Source organism: Odocoileus virginianus, chromosome 20 (assembly GCF_023699985.2).
Source record: "Odocoileus virginianus isolate 20LAN1187 ecotype Illinois chromosome 20, Ovbor_1.2, whole genome shotgun sequence".
In the NCBI taxonomy this organism is placed as follows: Eukaryota; Metazoa; Chordata; class Mammalia; order Artiodactyla; family Cervidae; genus Odocoileus; species Odocoileus virginianus.
In genome coordinates, this window is record NC_069693.1 from 519,635 (window position 1) to 538,291 (window position 18,657).

The window sequence follows — 18,657 nt, forward strand, 5'->3', positions numbered from 1 at the left end:
AGTCAGTTCTTTGCATCAGGTGGCCAAAGTATTCGAGTTTCAGCTTCAGTATTAGTCATTCCAATGAATATTCAGGACTGATTTCCTTTAGGATGGTCTGGTTGGATCTCCTTGCAATCCAAGGGACTCTCAAGAGTCTTCAACACCGCAGTTCAAAAGCATCAGTTCTTCCGTGCTCAGCTTTCTTTATAGTCCAACTCTCACATCCATACATGACTACTGGAAAAACCATTTTCCTTATTTATACTAACAATCCTTAAATGTTATATACTGTTATACTGAGTGGATAGCCCATACTTTACCAAAGCATCTATTACTGTATACTTAGGCTTTTCCTTTGTTTATTATAAAAGCCTCTGTGGTTAATAAAACTTTTTACCAAATATATTGTTGAAATTAGAATTGCTGGGTCAAAGAATGAAAAATTTAAATTGGATTTAGGTTGCCTTCTAAAAACCATCTTTAAACCCTCTAGAATTAAACTTCCCATGCCTACATAAAAATAACATTTTAAAGCATTATTTTTTTATGTGTGAACTATGCCAAGTGTGATAATTGCATTATCTCATAATTTTACATTCTCAAATGCCCCACTGTCACTATTTTTGAAAACATGTAGTTCACACATTTTCACCTCATCTTCTTACCCACTAGATGTCGCTATGTGTCCATCCCACGCGGATCTTAGCTTTTTTTTCTTTTTTTTTAAATAGAGATATACCTCTAGCTATTCCCCCTGGTTTAGCCGGTGGCAAAGAGGCGGACATGGCTGAGGGACTGAACTGAACTAGAGGTAAGCAATCTGCTTGCAATGCAGATGTCCAAGGTTCGATCCCTAGGTCCGAAAGATTCCCCCGCAGAAGGGCATGGCAAGCCACTCCAGTATTCTTGCTTGGAGAATCCCATGTATAAAAGAACCTGGCGGGCTACAGCCCATGGGATCGCAAAGAGTCGGACACTACTTAAGTGACTTCTAATGCATACCTCTACAAAAGCTGTTAACTCTTCTAAACTACATAAGCCTTTACCCACTCCACATTTAACTGATCTCTCCACAAACCTAAGATTATAAGTGACCACTACTTTTGTCAACTCAGTGGCCGCTGCCTCTCCACGGCTTCTATTAGACCTTAATCTTCCCAAGTCACCGGGCGCCTGAGCCCTTTCCGTCGTACGGACACCTGCCTTATAAGATGGCCGCGCCTATCGGGGTCCAGCTCTAAAGTTCACAAAGGGCGCCACCATCTTTCTTTTTTCCTCAGCCGGCTGAATTCGCCACTTGATCTTGGAAGGGCATTGACCTCTGAAATCTTAACGCAGTTAGTACAGAATGGTTGGGCATTCCTTGCAACCAGGAGGTAAAAGTATTTAGGGTGCCAGGAATGATTTTAACTTCTTCCCACAGCAGTTACGGCCTGTCTCCTCAGAAACGCCGAGGTGGGTGGGGCCATGTTACGTCATAAAGCGGAGTCTGCTGACGGAATCCGGAAATCCGGCAGCGCTCCAAGGTCGTCGGCGGATCACCTGAACCTGCAGGTCTGCCTCCCGAGGGACTGTGAAAGGCGTCGGTAGAGAAAGTGGGCTGCAGCATTCTGTTGCTGCCAGTGGTGTCTGGAAGGGTTTGGGATCAGGTGAGTCGGGTTCTGGGCTTGTATTCACTGCCTGTGGGGTCTGTGAAACAGGAGCGTGCGTGAAGGACCGTAATTGGGATTTTATTTAGATTCGGCCTTAGAGACTTCTGGGAGTTAATGATGAGGCCTTTGGCAATCTGTGATTAAGAGTCTGAAGAAATCATTGACCGAAGGTCCGACTCTGTCAGGGTTTGGATCGCTCTGCTTGTGGGGCTCCGTGGTTGCGAACTCTGATGAAAGTTTGCGTCAGTGAACGCGGTGTCTCGTCCTGGTTAACCTGCGACTCTTAGAGACACCCGGCTTAGGGGCTGCCTCTTCTGGTTTCTTGGTCATGTTTGGAGTTTAATCTGGCATGTAGACGGCCTGGTGGGGGCTCTCAGTATTTGAGCAGGTCTGGGGTCCTTGAGAATCCGTAGGCTCAGAGTTGAATGCCGGAAACAGACTTGAAGGCTGCATTTCCCCAGTTAATTCGAGTACAATCCTCTCCTTGTAGTAAGTCCTCAAGGTCCCTACTAAAAACTTTGGCTCCCCGCATCACCACTGTTCTCACCGTCCTCACAAAATTCAGTGTGGTTGATCTAGTTATAAATTTACTGTTTTTAATGTAGTTTAATATAGTTTCCGTTCCTCTTGTCCTGAAGTTTGCTATACTTCTTTTGGATATTTCCGCTTAGAGTCATTCTTACTCAAGTAAAAGCTTCTCCCTTACCCTGTATTCTGTTCTGCAGTGCGAATTTTTTTAATAGGCGGTTTTACATCAAAGATTTTTTTTAAATATTTGAGATTATCTGTGTAAGCATGATAGGTGACTGTATCACTTAATTTCTCTGTTCTCAACACATTTGCATCTGAGATATTTATACTTTTTAAAAATAGTTTCAGTAGTGTCAACTCAGGTTGGTGAACCACTGGCATGGTGTCTGGAATCAAATGTATTCATTAATGGAGGTAGTGTTGACGTACAGTATTCAAAAATGTTCGATTATAATTTCATTAACCCATTTTGACTTTCTGATTACTTTCTGATTCTACCACACCACTTAAAAATTTATGGCGCCTTTTTTTTTTTTTCTAGCTACTTTTATTTTTTGGTGAACTCTTTTCCTTGACCTTTTTTGGAAATTTCAGTTGATGGGTTCTTTTTTGTTTGGTTGGTTTGGTTTTTTGTTTTTTTTTTTACTGTAGTAAAGGAAGTCTTTTTTTATTGTAGTTTTATTTGCTGTAAAATTCACCAAGTATAAGTATACATTTCAGTACTTTGAATTTCTAGAGTTGCACAGTTCAATTTTAAAACATTTCTATCACCCCAGAAATTTTCCTTGATCTCTGTGCACTCAAGTTTCCACTCCTATATACTCATGAACATATCAACACCATGAAGTCAGTGAACATACCTGTCACACTGAGAAGTTTCATTGTGTTCCTTTTTAGTCTCTGCCTGTCATATTCCACACACCTCCCCAGGCAACCACCAATCTATTCTACATTACAATAGGTTACTTTATATTTTTAAAAAACATTTATGTAAATTGAATCATGTACATTCATTTTCATTCTAACTTGTTTCATCAGCATTCAGTTCAGTTCAGTTGCACAGTCGTGTCCAACTCTTTGTGACCCCATGGACTGCAGCACGCCAGGCCTTCCTGTCCATCACCAACTCCCAGAGTTTACTCAAACTTGTGTCCATTGAGTCGGTGATGCCATCCAACCATCTCATCCTCTGTTGTCCCCTTCTCCTCCTGCCTTCAATCTTTCCCGGCATCAGGGTCTTTTCAAATGAGTCAGTTCTTTGCATCAGGTGGCCAAAGCATTGGAGTTTCAGCTTTAGCATCAGTCCTTCCAATGAATATTCAGGACTGATTTCCTCTCGGATAAACGGGTTGGATCCAAGGGACTCTGAAGAGTCTTCTCCAGCAGCACAGTTCAAAACCATGAATTCTTCCGTGCTCAGCTTTCTTTATAGTCCAATTCACATCCATACATAACTACTGGAAAAACCATAGCCTTGACTAGACAGACCTTTGTTGGCAAAGTAATGTCTCTGCTTTTTAATATGCTGTCTAGGTTGGTCATAACTTTCCTTCCAAGGAGTAAGTGTCTTTTAATTTCATGGCTGCAGTCACCATCTGCAGTGATTTTGGAGCCCAAAAAATAAAGTCAGCCACTGTTTCCCCATCTATTTGCTGTGAAGTGATGGTACTGGATGCCATGATCTTTGTTTTCTGAATGTTGAGCTTTAAGCCAACCTTTTCACTCTCCTCCTTCACTTTCAGCAAGAAACTCTTTAGATCTTCACTTTCTGCCATAAGGGTGGTGTCATCTGCATATCTGAGGTTATTGATATTTCTCCTGGCAGTCTTGATTCCAGCTTGTGCTTCCTCCAACCTAGCGTTTCTCATGATGTAGTCTGCATATAAGTTAAATAAGCAGGGTGACAGTATACAGGCTTGACATACTCCTTTTCCTATTTGGAACCAGTCTGTTGTTCTAGGTCCAGTTCTAACTGTTGCTTCCTGGCCTGCATACAGATTTCTCAAGAGGCAAGTCAGGTGGTCTGGTATTCCCATTTCTTTCAGAATTTTCCAATTTATTGTGATCCACACAGTCAAAGGCTTTGGCATAGTCAATAAAGCAGAAATGGATCTTTTTCTGGAACTCTCTTGCTTTTTCAATGTTCCATCGGATGTTGGGAATTTGAGCTCTGGTTCCTCTGCCTTTTCTAAAACCAGCTTGACATGTACTGTTGAAGCCTAGCTTGGAGAATTTTGAGCATTACTTTATTAGCATGTGAGATGAGTGCAATTGTGCTGTAGTTCGAGCATTCTTTGGCATTGCCTTTCTTTGGGATTGGAATGAAAACTGACCAGTCCTGTGGCCCCTGCTGAGTTTTCCAAATTTGCTGGCATATTGAGTGCAGCACTTTCACAGCATCATCTTTCAGGATTTGAAGTAGCTCAACTGGAATTCCATCACCTCCACTAGCTTTGTTCCTAGTGATGCTTCCCAAGGCCCACTTCACTTCACATTCCAGGATGTCTGGCTCTACGTTAGTGATCACACCATTGTGATTATCTGGGTCATGAAGATCTTTTTTGTACAGTTCTTCTGTGTATTCTTGCCACCTCTTCTTAATATCTTCTGCTCCTGTTAGGTCCATACCATTTCTGTCCTTTATTGAGCCCATCTTTGCATGAAATGTTCCCTTGGTATCTCTAATTTTCTTGAAGAGATTTGTGGTTAGTGTTAGATATTTTAAAATGGCATCATTATCTACTTTACACTCTAATGGTTCAGATCATATACATAACAACATCTGCTAATTATTTCTGCATATTAAGTTTTCTATGCCAATGCCTTACCAAATTATCTCACTTTATAGTAGTTCCTCAGTTGATTTTCTTAGGTTTTCCATATATACAATTATATCATCTATCAATAGCAATGTTTATTATACCCCAATTATTTCTCTTTTATCTAACGTAGTCTATGGGTCCCAGAATATAAATCCCATAAATTCAAAGACTTTTGCTACTTTGTTATCTGCTTTGTTGCAAAGAAGGACATGAAATAGTGCTTGGCACAGAGTATATGCCCGCTAAATATCTGAATTAAATGAACTGCATAGTCTAGCAACTCCAGTATAATGCCCAGTAACAGTACTGAGAGTGAGCACCTGTTCTTGTTCTTGACTTCAGTGGGAATGTCTGATTCAAATGTAGTATTATTTAATTTTAAGTAAGTATCTACCTATTCCTATTCTTTTGAGCATTTTTATCTGAAATGGTTTTTCTAAAAATTAATTTATTTATTTTAATTGGAGGCTAATTACTTTACAATGTTGTGGTGGTTTTTGCCATACATTGATAAGAGTCAGCCATGGGTGTACATGTGTCCCCCGTCCTGAACCCACCTGCCTCCGCATCCCATCTCTGAGTTGTCCCAGTGCACCAGCCCTGAGTGCCCTGTTTCATGCATTGAACTTGGACTGGTGATCTGTTTCACATATGGTAATATACATGTTTCAATGCTAGTTTCTCAAATATCCCATCCTCGCCTTCCCCCACAGAGTCCAAAAATCTGTTCTTCATATCTGTGTCTCTTTTGCTGTCTCGCATATAGGGTCGTCATTACTATCTTTCTAAATTCCATATATATGTGTTAATATACTGTGTTGGTGTTTTTCTTTCTGACTTACTTTGCTCTGTATAATAGGCTCCAGTTTCATCCACCTCATTAGAACAGATTCAAATGTGTTCTTTTTAATGGCTGGGTAATATTCCATTGTGTATTTGTATGTACCACAGGTTTCTTATCCATTCATCTGCTGATGGACATCTAGGTTGCTTCCATGTCCTGACTGTTGTAAACAGTGCTGCGATGAATGTTGAGGTACACGTGCCTCTTTCAATTCTGGTTTCCTCAGTGTGTATGCCGAGCAGTGGGATTGCTGGGTCATATGGCAGTTCTGTTTCCAGTTTTTTTAGGAATCTTCACACCGTTCTCCACACTCTCTCCAGCATTTATTGTTTGTAGACTTTTTGATAGCAGCCATTCTGACCAGCATGAGATGGTACTTCATTGTGGTTTTGATTTGCATTTCTCTGATAATGAATGATGTTGAGCATCTTTTCATGTGTTTGTTAGCCATCTGTATGTCTTCTTTGGAGAAATGTCTATTTAGTTCTTTGACCCATTTTTTGATTGGGTCGTTTATTTTTCTGGTATTGAGCTGCATGAGCTGTTTGTATATTTTTGGGATTAAGTCTTTGTCAGTTGCTTCATTTGCTATTTTTTTCTCCCATTCTGAAGGCTGTCTCTTCACTTTGCTTATAGTTTCCTTTGTTTTGTAGCTTCCTTCTTTCAAGGAAACTATCCAAGTCTTTCCCCTTTTCTAAAAAAGGGTTGTTTGTCTGCTTAACAAACTGAGTTTTTTGAGTTGTTTGTATATTTGTGCGTAGAAGTCCTTTATCACATACATGGTTTGCAAATTTTCTTTCTCAACTTGTAGCTTACCTTTTCCTTTAGCTTTATAGTGTCTTTTGATGTGCAAAAGGTAATACAAATCCAGTTTACCAGTTGTCTTCTTTTATGGTTTGCTGATTTGGTGTTGTGTAAGACTTCTCTGCCTAACCCACGGTCATGAGAAATTCCTCATGTGTTTTCTGAAGACTGTGTGTATATAGATACAGATAGATAAGGATATGACTTTTTTTTAAGAGCAGTTTTAGATTCCCAGCAGCATTGAGTGGGAAGTGCAGTAGGGATACTGAGAGTCAATTCCTAGGCAGGTTGATAAGAATTCCAGGGTTCCCCCACCAGACACCCACTGACCCTGAGGAGGAGAAAGGGGTCTGGGGCTCTCAAGGAGAAAAGGACAAACATTTTTTTCTACATTGGTTTGTCTTAGTCAATATAACAATGTATCTCAGGGATATGTTTCTCCTTAAAAGAACCTTCTGACTAATCTTGTTATCTTAAGATGCATGTTGTGGGAGTGGGTCTGGTAAAAGTATAAGGCCTTAATAAGACTAGCTAGGGGTTACTCTCCATCCCCCTTCCGATGTCTATGTCAGAAGCTTTCTCTCTCCCTTTTCAGACTTGAATAAAACTGCTACACAAAAGCTCTTGAGTGATCAAGCCTGGTCCCTGGTCCTGAAGCTAAATTATTCTTCAGAGATCATGAATCTGACACCATTCACCATAAGCTATGAATACCATACCTCTGTGCCCCAACATATGCAACCTTCTCCACTTATCAGCTTCCTGCCCCAGAGTGGTGAATTTGTTACAGTCAGTTTACATACTGACTCATCACTCAAAATAAATAATTCGCATTAGGGTTCACTCTTGGTGTTATATGTTGTTTGTGTCTTGACAAATGTAAAATGACATGTTTCCACCCTTTAGTGTTCTACAGAATAATTGTACTGCTCTAAAAAGCCCTCTGGATTCTGCTTGTTCATCCTACCTTTCCCTCCAACTCTTGGCAGACACTGATCTTTTTACTGTCTTCTTAGCTTTGCCTTTTCCAGAATGTCATTTACAGTAATTGGAATTGTATAGTGAATAGCCTCTTTAGATTGGCTTCTTTCACTTAATAATAGGTGATTTTAGGCCCTTCCTTGTTTTTTAATTTTTAATTAATTTAATTTAATTAATTTTTAATTTTAGGCCCTTCCTTGTTTTTTCATGGTTTGATAGCTGATTTCTTAGTGCTAAATAATGTTCATTCATAGGATGGATAAGTCTGCTATATATACCTATGATCCGGTTTCTGTCCAGACATAAATTTTCAGAGTATATATATAGTTTTGTAAGAAACTGCCAAACTGTCTACCAGAGTGGCTGTAACATTTTGCCTTCCCATAAGCAATAAATCTGTTGCTTCCTGTATTTGATGTAGTCATTATTTTGAATTTTGGTTATTCTAATAGGTAGGTAATGGTATCTCATTGTTCTTTAATTTGTTGTTCTTAATTACATATGATGTAATTTCCCAGTTACACATGTTTTCATTTGCTTATTTGCTATCTGTGTATCTCCTTTGGTAAGGTGTCAATTCAGGTCTTTTGCCTATCTTTGTGTTTTCTTATTGCTGAGTTTTTAAGAGTTCTTTATATATTTTGGATAGCAGTCCTTTATCAGATATGTCTTTTGCAAATACTTTCTCCCAGCTTGTGGCTTGTTTCTCAATTTCTGGAAGTAGTTTGTATTTTTAGCTATTACATTTAAATTTATTATCTATTATTATTTAATTGGAGTTGGATATTCAGTTGTTCCAGTATATTTGTTGGAAAGACCATCTTTTTCCTCATTGCTTTAATCTTGCACCTTTGTTGAAAATCATCTGACTGTGTTTTTGTTACCATTCAGTGGCTAAGAAGTGTCCAACTCTTTGCAACCCCATGGGCTATAGCCCACCAGACTCCTCTGTCCTCCAGTAGCTCCCGGAGTTTGCTCACATTCATGTCCATTGAGTTGGTGATGCTGTCTAACCATCTCATCCTCTGTCACCCCCTACTTCTTTTTTTTTTTTTTTATTTTTTTTTTTATTTTCTTTTTTTTTTTCCATTTATTTTTATTAGTTGGAGGCTAATTACTTTACATCATTACGGTAGTTTTTGTCATACATTGAAATGAATTAGCCATGGATTTACATGTATTCCCCATCCCGGTCCCCCCTCCCACCTCCCTCTCCACCCCCCCCCACTCCTTTTGCCTTCAGTCTTTCCCAGCATCAGGGTCTTTTCCAATGAGTTGTCACATCAGGTAGCCAAAGTATTGGAGCTTCAGCAACAGTCCTTCCAATGAATATTCAGGGTTGATTTCCTTTAGGATTGACTGCTTTGATCTCCTCTCTGTCCAAGGGACTCTCAAGAGTCTTTTCCAGCACCACAATTCGTAAGTATCAATTCTTTGGCACTCAGTTGTTCTTTAATTTATATAGTCCAACTCTCACATCCTTGCTTGACTACTGGGAAGACCACAGCTTTGACTATACAGACCTTTGTTGGCAAAATGATGTCTCTGATTTTTAATATGCTAAGTTTGTCATAGCTTTTCTTTCAAGGGCAAGTGTCTTTTAATTTCATGGCTGCAGTTCAGCATCTGCAGTGATTTTGGAGCCCAAGAAAAGAAAATCTGTCGCTGCTTCCACTTTTCCCCCTTCTATTTGTCCTAAAGTGGTGGGACCGGGTGCCATGATGTTAGTTTTTTTAATTTTGAGTGAAAAAGCCAGCTTTTTTCACTCTTCTTTTTCACCCTCATCTAGAGGCTCTTTAGTTCCTCTTCCCTTTCTGCCATTAGAGTGGTATCATCTGCATATCTGAAGTTGTTGATATTTCTCCTAGCAATCTTGATTCCAGCTAGTGGTTCATCCAGCCTGGCATTTATCACCATGGCTTTAAAGTAAATGTTGAACTAAATTAGTATAAACATTCACCATAATTAGCATAGCATATTCTAATTCACACCGTAAGCATTCAACACATGATTAGCATAGACTGTATGGCCCTAGCCTCTCAGGTAAGCAAAGCCATTCTTAATCAGGCCTGACATTCTGAGGGCTTAGAGGTTTCTTCCCAGAAACTAAGGGCAAAGCTCAACCTCTGTTGGGCAAGGTTAATCCTTTTAATACACAAAGAGAAGTAAGACAACCTTAAAGATCAACTTCGTGCTATCCTCTTCAAACTGAGGTATGTGCGCCCAATGAGCATATAATTTTTGGAGTGGTGCAAGGGTGCACATGCATTTTAAAGATGGAGTGTCCAGATTCTTGGAACCTTCTGTGTGTTCTCTTCCATAAACTTGATCTGCCCTGAGCTTTCATCAGGCTCTGAGGCATCATGCTCCGCTTATGCTTTCCCTCTTCCCCTTTAATAGTCATGCTACTTCTTCTTTACAAAAGAAAACCACACCTTTCACACAGTTTTTTTGCCTCAGATTATGAAAGCCTCTAGGTTATCAAATAAAGGAACAGCTAGAAATACTGAGGTCCCTTATTTAAGGATAAGTGCATATTGACAGTGACAGTGTTTGGGCTGAGAGGAAATGTACACTCAAAGTCAGTTTGCTTTTCAACCCACAGGTCCAGACTCCCCAGGAAAAAGAGTGATCAAGTCAAGGAATGAGGGAAGAAAGAGGAGGTTCTTGGAGTTGGGACATCATCATTCCAGGGGACGTCTTTAAGTGAATGCCAAGATTTCTGTCTTTAAGAATTACATGGTAAATGCAGAAGAGACAGAAATCAGAATCCATGTTACTTACTATTTCCTGAGCACAGAAGAAGATGATCAAGGCCCAGGTGACTTTTGGTTTGTTATATCTTTCCTTTATTGTCTAATGGATTTGTGGTAAGCTGAGAAAAAATAACAGCTCAACTATACGAAGTATAAATTGGGGATGATTGGGTTCTGGGTAGAAATTAATTTGGACTCTGAATTCAGAATCAGGACAAAGTGAATCAGGAATATGTTGTTCATAGGGATCACATCAGATGATTAGTATTAGAAGAGAATGTGTGACTGTGGTGGAGCCTGTGGATTGTATCAGCTGTCACTTTGTGTTATCTTAGCAGACATCGCAACCAGAAAAACGTGAAAAGCTCCATGATATGTGTTGACTGTGAGGAGAGAGCAGATCAGTTCTTTGGGGAATTCAATGGTTCATGTCACTTAAGTGAATGGAGTGATACTCCTAACAACATTGGTGACTCTGAGGGGCTCCCCACTGTCCTGGTACCAATCACGCATCTAAAAGAAAGATGAATGCAGTTTACTGAAGAGCATTACTTATATAGCTATATAAAATTCCATGAGTTTCATAATCATACTCAAGAAAGCGAGTTGTAAGATAAGAACTAGGGATGTAATGAACAACATGATGGCTATAGCTAACACTGCTGGATGATATATAGGAAAGTTGTTAAGAACAAATCCTAAAAGTTCTCATCACAGGGAGAAAAGCTTTTTCCTTTTCTTTTTGTTATATCTACACAAGAGAAGATAGATGTTGACTGAACCTGTTGTGATAATGATTTCACAATATATGTAAATCATATCAGCATGCTTTACATCTTAAATTTACACAGTGATATATGTCAGTTATTTCTCAATAAAACAGCCATTGGAGTTTGATAGAAGTGAAATATTTAACCTTTGAAATGAGAAAATAACATAATCCAACCTATGTCTTGGTGAACAGTGGTGGAGATTCACTCTGAGTTTTAGAAATAGATTCAGCGTGAAATATGCAAGCTTCACTGATAATAGCTCAGTACTCCTTGACCATGATCCAGAGGCTCAGCTGGACTCGGATGCACTTCTGAGTTCACTTACATGGCTATTGGCAGAATTCATTTCCAGAACTCAAATGAGATCCTTAGTTTCTATCTATCTGCTCGTGTAAGACCACTATGAGTTCCTTATCACATGGGCCTTCCAACGTGCCATCTTCTTTCATCAAAGTCATCAACAGACAGATTCTGTTAGCAAGATGGAAATCATATATATAGCCTAATTTAAAAATGCATGTCTTGCAAGTGCTTGGGCCTGGTGCACTGGGAAGACCCAGAGGAATCGGGTGGAGAGGGAGGTGGGAGGGGGAATTGGGATGGGGAATACATGTAACTCCATGGCTGATTCATGTCAATGTATGACAAAACCCACTGAAATGTTGTGAAGTAATTAGCCTCCAACTAATAAAAATAAATGAAAAAAGAATGCATGTCTTGATTTTCCTGGTGGTTCAGAGGTTAAGACTCCATGCTTCCATTGCAGGGGAGCATGGGTTCAAGCCCTGGTCAGGGAACTAAAATCCCACATACTATGCAAACCAAAAAAAAATTAAAATTGGTATCACAGCGCTTTTGCTGTATTTTGTTTTTTAGAAGCAGTTTAGCTCATGCTCAAGGGAAGGGTACCTCATGGAGGTACCCTTGGAGTACCTAGTGTGTGGTAAGGAATTTGGCTGACTCTTGTCCCTAATTTCTGGGAGGTAACCTCTAAAGCCTTGGAATTACTCATTTGTTAGGAGTGTCTTGTTTTTCATCCCAGACCATTGCAGCCACACTTTATGCTATGAGGTGACTCATGTGGGCCCTAGATGATTTGTGTTAATTAGACAATTCAAGGTGAGGGCTGTCCATGCCCCAAAGACCAGCCCTGTGATTCGAGGGTTGTGGCTTTCAGCCATGTTTATCAGTCTGGGCAGGAATGGGGAAGGATCTGGGTTCAGCCATGTGGTCAGTGATTCAGTAAATCATGCATATATAAGGGAGCCTCAATAAAAATTCTGGACACTGGACTTTAGGTGAGCTTCCTTGGTTGACAGTACTCCTGAGTACTATCACATGGTGTGGCTGGGAGGAGAGAATGGGGCCCAGGACTCTATGAGAGTCCTGTGTTTCAGTACCAAGTGGCCTTCATGTCTGACTTTTTTGGCACAAAAATCAGAACTTTGAAGATATTATTCTGTGCTTTTTGAGTTCTGTTGTAGGTCATCTATCTTTTGTGTCTGGATGCTTTCATATTTCGTGTATTATAGTTTTAGTCTGATGTCCCTACCTAGAGATTTCCTGCTTGGAATTTGTTGGCATTCCTGAGCCTGGGGTTTGAAGAGTTTAATCAGTTTTGAAAATTTTCACTTTTAGATCTTGGGATACTGCTTCATTACTGTGTTTTTTCTTTGTTTTTGTTTTCAAATCTTCCTAATCAACTAATTTTTTTTTCTTTGCTACAGATGTATCTTGTATAGTTTCTGCTATTTTTTACATGTATTAAAAACATTATCTTGTAAATTTCAGATGTGGAGTCTGTTCAGAGTTGATTCTTATATTGGCTATGATGTTTCATGGTAATGTAGGACTGTTTTATTTGTCCTGATGTAATTTGCATATTATGCAAATGGGTAGATGCTAAAATACATATATAGAAAGATAGGATTTTGCTTGTAACTGAAATGTATTTGAGAAAAGTATATTGATGCAGGAGGTATGGTGAAAATTAGAATAACTTCTCTCATGTTTCTTCCATATTGATGAAAGGAATTCACATCATACAGGACTTTATTGTTACAGGAATTGCTGACACTGGAAGATGTGGCTGTGGAGTTCAACTGGGAGGAGTGGCAGCTCCTGGATTCTGCTCAGAAAGACCTATACTGGGATGTGATGTTGGAGAACTATAACAACTTGGTGTCGCTGGGTAAGGATGACTCACAGTGTCATTTATGAGGTGCCGAGTCACTGGACTTTTCTCTTTCACCTAATGAAAGCTTTGTAGTTCCTGTGGTCTTCCAAAGAGTTAGATTTTCTGTCCCATTTCTGGCTCCAAAGAGGTGTAATCTCCTGTACCCTGCAAGAGAACAATTTACTTTGCGTACAAGAAATTTTGTCTCTAAAATGCAGTATTTGGCAGGGGTGGAGGTAATGGGGGGTGGGAGGGAGGCTTAAGGGGGTATATATGTACCCACATAGGTGATTCATGGTGTACAGCAGAAACTAACACAACATTGTAAAGCAATTACACTCCAGTTAAAAAAGTAGAATCCAATAAAATGTAATATGCTTAATAGGAATCCAATAAAGTTAAAAATTCAGTAAATTTTAAACAATTAAAATGCAGTATTTTCCCGTCTTGACATACAATACCCCAGCTCTTGCATCTAAGTCCTCTATCATTTCTCACAATCAGGATATCAAGGTACCAAACCAGATATACTCTCCAAGTTGGAACATGGAAAAGAACCATGCATAATAGAAAATGAAATGCAGAATAGAATTTGCCCAGGTGAGTGAGTTAGAATCAGCAAGGGAAGTGACCATCAAAGTCATATTTCAGGTCCTTCTAGAGGAGTCACAGCTGTGAGGGTGACTGAGGAGCCCCCTTAACAGCTGTTCCCCATATTTATCTCTCCAGATGAGAACTGTTTCTGGGCATTTAACTTTAAATATATTCCTTGTCTCTTTCTGGATATGATATTCATTTACTTCTTCATACATCTTTATAATTTTATACTGGGATTACATGGTAGATAATAAGAGCACCCCACACACCATGTCATTTTTTAAGTGCTTTCATCCCATACCAGTCTCATGAAATAATTTGTCATTTCCTTTTTTCTTAGGAATCGGGAAAGGTGACAGTTATTTGCCAGAGCACTCTAGAAACCAAAGATTTCTGAAGAGCATGCAACAGTACAGTGAACAGAATGCATTTAGAAAGGGTGTTCATCTGAGCAAAACACATTTCACCCTAATTCAAGATCGTATATTTGACTTACATAGAAAAGCTTTGGAATCAAGCTTAAGTTTAGTTAACCAGAAGAGAAGCTATGGAATAAAGAACCCTGTAGAGTTTAATGGGGATGAGAAATCCTTTCTACATAGTGATCCTGGACAGTTGTATTCTGGAATTATATTTCCTGAAAGTATAGAACACATCAGCACTCAATTCCAAGTCCTTAAGCGTCAGAGGACTCACAAAATAGAGAAATCTCTAGCCTCTATTGAAAGTGAGAAGCCATGCGGCAGGAATTCTCAGCTTATTTCTCGTGAAAGTGTTCATACTGGAGAGAAAACCAGTGGGTGTGATCCATGTGACAAATCCTTCTCCAGAAATGTCACATTAACTAAACATCAGAAAACTCAAACACAAGACACACTCCACTTAACAAGTGAGCCCAGAAAAGACTGTACTGTGAAGAGCAGCTCCCCTGTACATCACCAAACCTGCACAGGAGAGAAAGCCTACGTGTGCAGTGAGTGTGGAAAAGGCTTCACTATGAAGCGCTATCTGATTGCACATCAGCAAACTCACAGTGGAGAGAAACCTTACGTATGCGGTGAATGTGGAAAAGGCTTCTCCGGGAAGAGTAATCTCACTGTGCATCAGCGCACCCACACGGGGGAGAAACCCTATGTATGCAGTGAGTGTGGGAAAGGCTTCACCATGAAGCGCTATCTTGCTGTACACCAGCGAACTCATACCGGAGAGAGACCATATTTGTGCAGTGAATGTGGGAAAGATTTCGCTGTGAAGAGTAATCTCACTGTACACCTGCGATCTCACACAGGGGAGAAATCTTACATATGCGGTGAATGTGGGAAAGGCTTCACCGTGAAGAGTAATCTTATGGTACACCAGCGAACTCACACGGGAGAGAAATCTTACCGGTGTAACGAATGTGGAAAAGGCTTCACCACAAAACTCACTCTCGTTATACACCAACGAACTCACACAGGAGAGAAACCCTATGAGTGCAATGAGTGTGGTAAAGCCTTCAGTCAGAAGATATGCCTCATACAACATGAGAGGTGTCACACAGGAAAGACTCCCTTTGTATGTACTGAGTGTGGAAAATCCTATTCCCACAAGTACGGTCTCATTACCCATCAGAGAATTCACATGGGAGAGAAACCCTATGAGTGTGATGAATGTGGAAAAGCCTTCACCACAAAGTCAGTACTCAATGTCCATCAAAGGACTCACACAGGAGAGAGACCGTATGGGTGCAGTGATTGTGAGAAAGCCTTCTCCCACTTGTCAAACCTTGTGAAACATAAGAAAATGCACATCAGAGAAGTGGGTAGATCCAGTCAAGTTGGAAATGCCTTTAACAGAGAGTCCCAGATCATTACTTATGAGTGAACCACAGCCCCATTAATGCAATGATTGGGGAAATGCCTTCTGTGACAGCTAAGATTTTAAACATCAGTGTTTCTCGCTAAGCAGAATGTAATCATGGGATGACCTGTTACCAGATGGGGGACCATGAGGAGATGAAAGGATTTGCCCAAGAGATAAACCCAGTGAATATCGTGAATGCAGTAGTGCCTTAATGATCCTACCTCACATTTTCTGTTGGTGCAAATATGTTGGAAAAGCTCTTGATATATTCAGTTCAGTGTGCAAATATGTTGGAAAAGCTCTTGATATATTCAGTGTGGAGATGCCTTGGGAAAAACTTTTTGACTTCATTAGATGTCTGAAAAGTATATATCCCATACACACTTGGACATATTCTGTAAATGCAGAGACTAGAAAAGTCATCAGTGGGAAGATAGACTTTATTATCAGGGATTGTCGTTGATCATCAGTGAACTCATTGTAGAAATATGATTTAGAAAAGAAAAAAGAAATATGACCATGGGAATGTCTTTCCCCAGAAAGAAGACCTCAGTGAGTGTCAGAGGTCACACCGGAGAAATATTTTTAAGAAGACAGTATATATTGCAAGATTTCAGTGAAGCATTCTGCCTCATCATTTGTCAGGGAATCATATAGAAATTAAAACTTTTAGGAACATGCTAAAGGTAAAGTACCTTTAGTTAAATATCAGTGGGCTTACAAAGGAATGAATTTTTATGAAAATGATAAATGTTTGAGTGCTTTTTGTTACAAATGTCACCTCATCAGATGATGCACCCGAGTCTTGTTTCTGATTGCCTCGTGAAAAATTCCATAGTTTTGTGATTTTTTTTAATGTGGACCATCTCCCAACTCTTATTGAATTTGCTACAATATTGCTTCTGTTTTATGTTTTTGGTTTTTTGCAAGGGATGTGAGATCTTAGCTCCCCAATCAGGGATCAAACCCACATGCCCTGCATTAGAAGGCAAAGTCTTAACCACTGAACCACCAGGGAAGTTCCATTAATTCCATAGTTTTAAATGAAAGTTGTTTGCTTTTCTTATCACTGATTTTTAGGTAGGCAAGCGTGTTCTGTGCCTACCCCCATATGTGATTAGCTCTTACTTTTCTTTGGCTCCAAACTAATTATAAGTATACTGATCTTTTTAAAAAAGGAAATGGAATAGGAACACAGATTTGCAGCTTGCTTAACTAAGTTTATAAATAAAACCAAATATTTTATAAAACCACCTTCAAAGTTTTTATAGAATGTGTAACTTGAAATCATTTTTAACTTATAAGAAAATGCAAAAGTAGTCCAGAGAATTCCCTTGTACCCTTTATGTAACTTATCCCGGTAAAAACATTTTATGTAACCATTAACTCTTAACCTTTGGAATTTAGATTTCACTAAATTTTTTACATGAATCTTTAAATAGTTTTTTTGGAATTCTAAGCTGCTTTATTACATATGTAGATTTTGTGTAACTGCTATCTCCAGAATGTAAAACTTTCATCAACACAGACACCCCATGCCACATTTTTATGGTTACTCCTTCTATCCAAACCTACCTCCGGCAACCACGTGTCAGTTTTCCATCAATATAATTTTGTCATTTATGAAATTAAATTAATCCTTATAACTGAATCTTAAACATTATCTATGTTATATTTATACAAATTTATAATTTTTTATTAAAAAGGACCATGTAATTTTTTTATTTTTTGTTCCTCAGGAAATTGCTCTTAAGACTTTTTTTAGTTGAATTACTTTATTTTTATTACTGAGTAGTATATATTATTGGATGTACCAGTTTGTTTATCCATTCACTCTTCAGATAAGTTTGTATTGTTTCCTGGTTTCAACTTGTATAAGGAAAGGTGCTATAAATCTGCATCCAGGGTTTTGGATGGACATAAATTTTCATTCCTCTGTAATAAATATTCGGGTGTATGATTATTGGGACATAAAAAAAGTTGTGTTTAGCTTTAAAAGAAACTACCAAACTCTCTTCCAGAGTGACTATACCATTTTACATTCTCACCAGCAGTGTATGATATCCACTTGTTCCACATCCTCTCTGGCACTTGGTATTTTCAGTATATTTTAGTCATTCTGCTAGCAACACATGATTCAGTTGTTCATCCTGACCAGCACTTGGTATTGTGATATGTTACATTACCCATTCTATTAGGTTTGTAGTCATATCTGATCTTGAGCTTGCATTTCCCTCATGGCCAATGATGTTCAATCCTGTTATTATTTATTATTGGACAACAGTGTTCATACCATTTGACTACTTTCACCATTTCTGCCCTCCCACCCCTCTTTCAGCCTCTGGCACACAATCTGTTCTTTATTATTTATAAGTTTGGTTTTCTTGGGGGGTTCTACAAATAAAAGAGATCATAGAATATTCAGCTTTCTTGGCCTGATTTATTTCACTTAGTATCCCTCAAGGTTGCAAATGGCAAGATTTCCTTCTTTTTATTGTTGAATTTCTTTATCCATTCATGTGTCAATGAACACTTAAAACTGTTTCCATGTCATGGCTATTGTAAATAACACTGCTCTGAACATTGATTGTAACATCATATCTTTTCAAATTAGAGTTCTTAATTTTTTTCCAGATATATACCCAAATTGCTGAATCTTATGGTACTCCTATTTTTCATTTTTTGAGGAACCTGTGTACTGTTTTCCTTAGTATCTGTACCAATTACAGGCTTCTTCTTTCTTTTTATGTCTATATAGTGTTCATGAAGATCCATCCCATGATTTATTTAACCAATTACCTACTAATGTACACTCCTATTGGTTTTAGTTACCTTTGACTGTATTACAAACGTACCTCCCTAAAAACATAATATCTGAAGACAACAAATATTAATTA

The 18,657-nt window shown here is 38.9% G+C and overlaps 1 protein-coding gene across 3 annotated transcripts; it reads left to right on the forward strand.

Annotated features, from left to right (window-relative positions):
* Positions 1–1,467: 1,467 nt before the first annotated feature.
* On the forward strand, positions 1,468–18,180 carry ZNF614 (zinc finger protein 614). 3 transcript variants are annotated; one of them, XM_070451608.1, is made up of 5 exons: positions 1,468–1,631; positions 10,222–10,437; positions 13,194–13,336; positions 13,826–13,921; positions 14,259–18,180. In XM_070451608.1, the coding sequence occupies exons 3-5, from the start codon at positions 13,303–13,305 to the stop codon at positions 15,779–15,781; spliced, it is 1,653 nt and encodes a 550-aa protein (XP_070307709.1). In that variant the 5' UTR covers positions 1,468–1,631; positions 10,222–10,437; positions 13,194–13,302; the 3' UTR covers positions 15,782–18,180. The 3 variants fall into 3 exon arrangements, with proteins under 3 accessions (XP_070307709.1, XP_020766173.2, XP_070307708.1); XM_020910514.2 differs by having other exon boundaries at positions 1,469–1,631; positions 13,210–13,336; XM_070451607.1 differs by lacking the exon at positions 13,826–13,921 and having other exon boundaries at positions 1,471–1,631; positions 13,210–13,336.
* Positions 18,181–18,657: the final 477 nt, after the last annotated feature.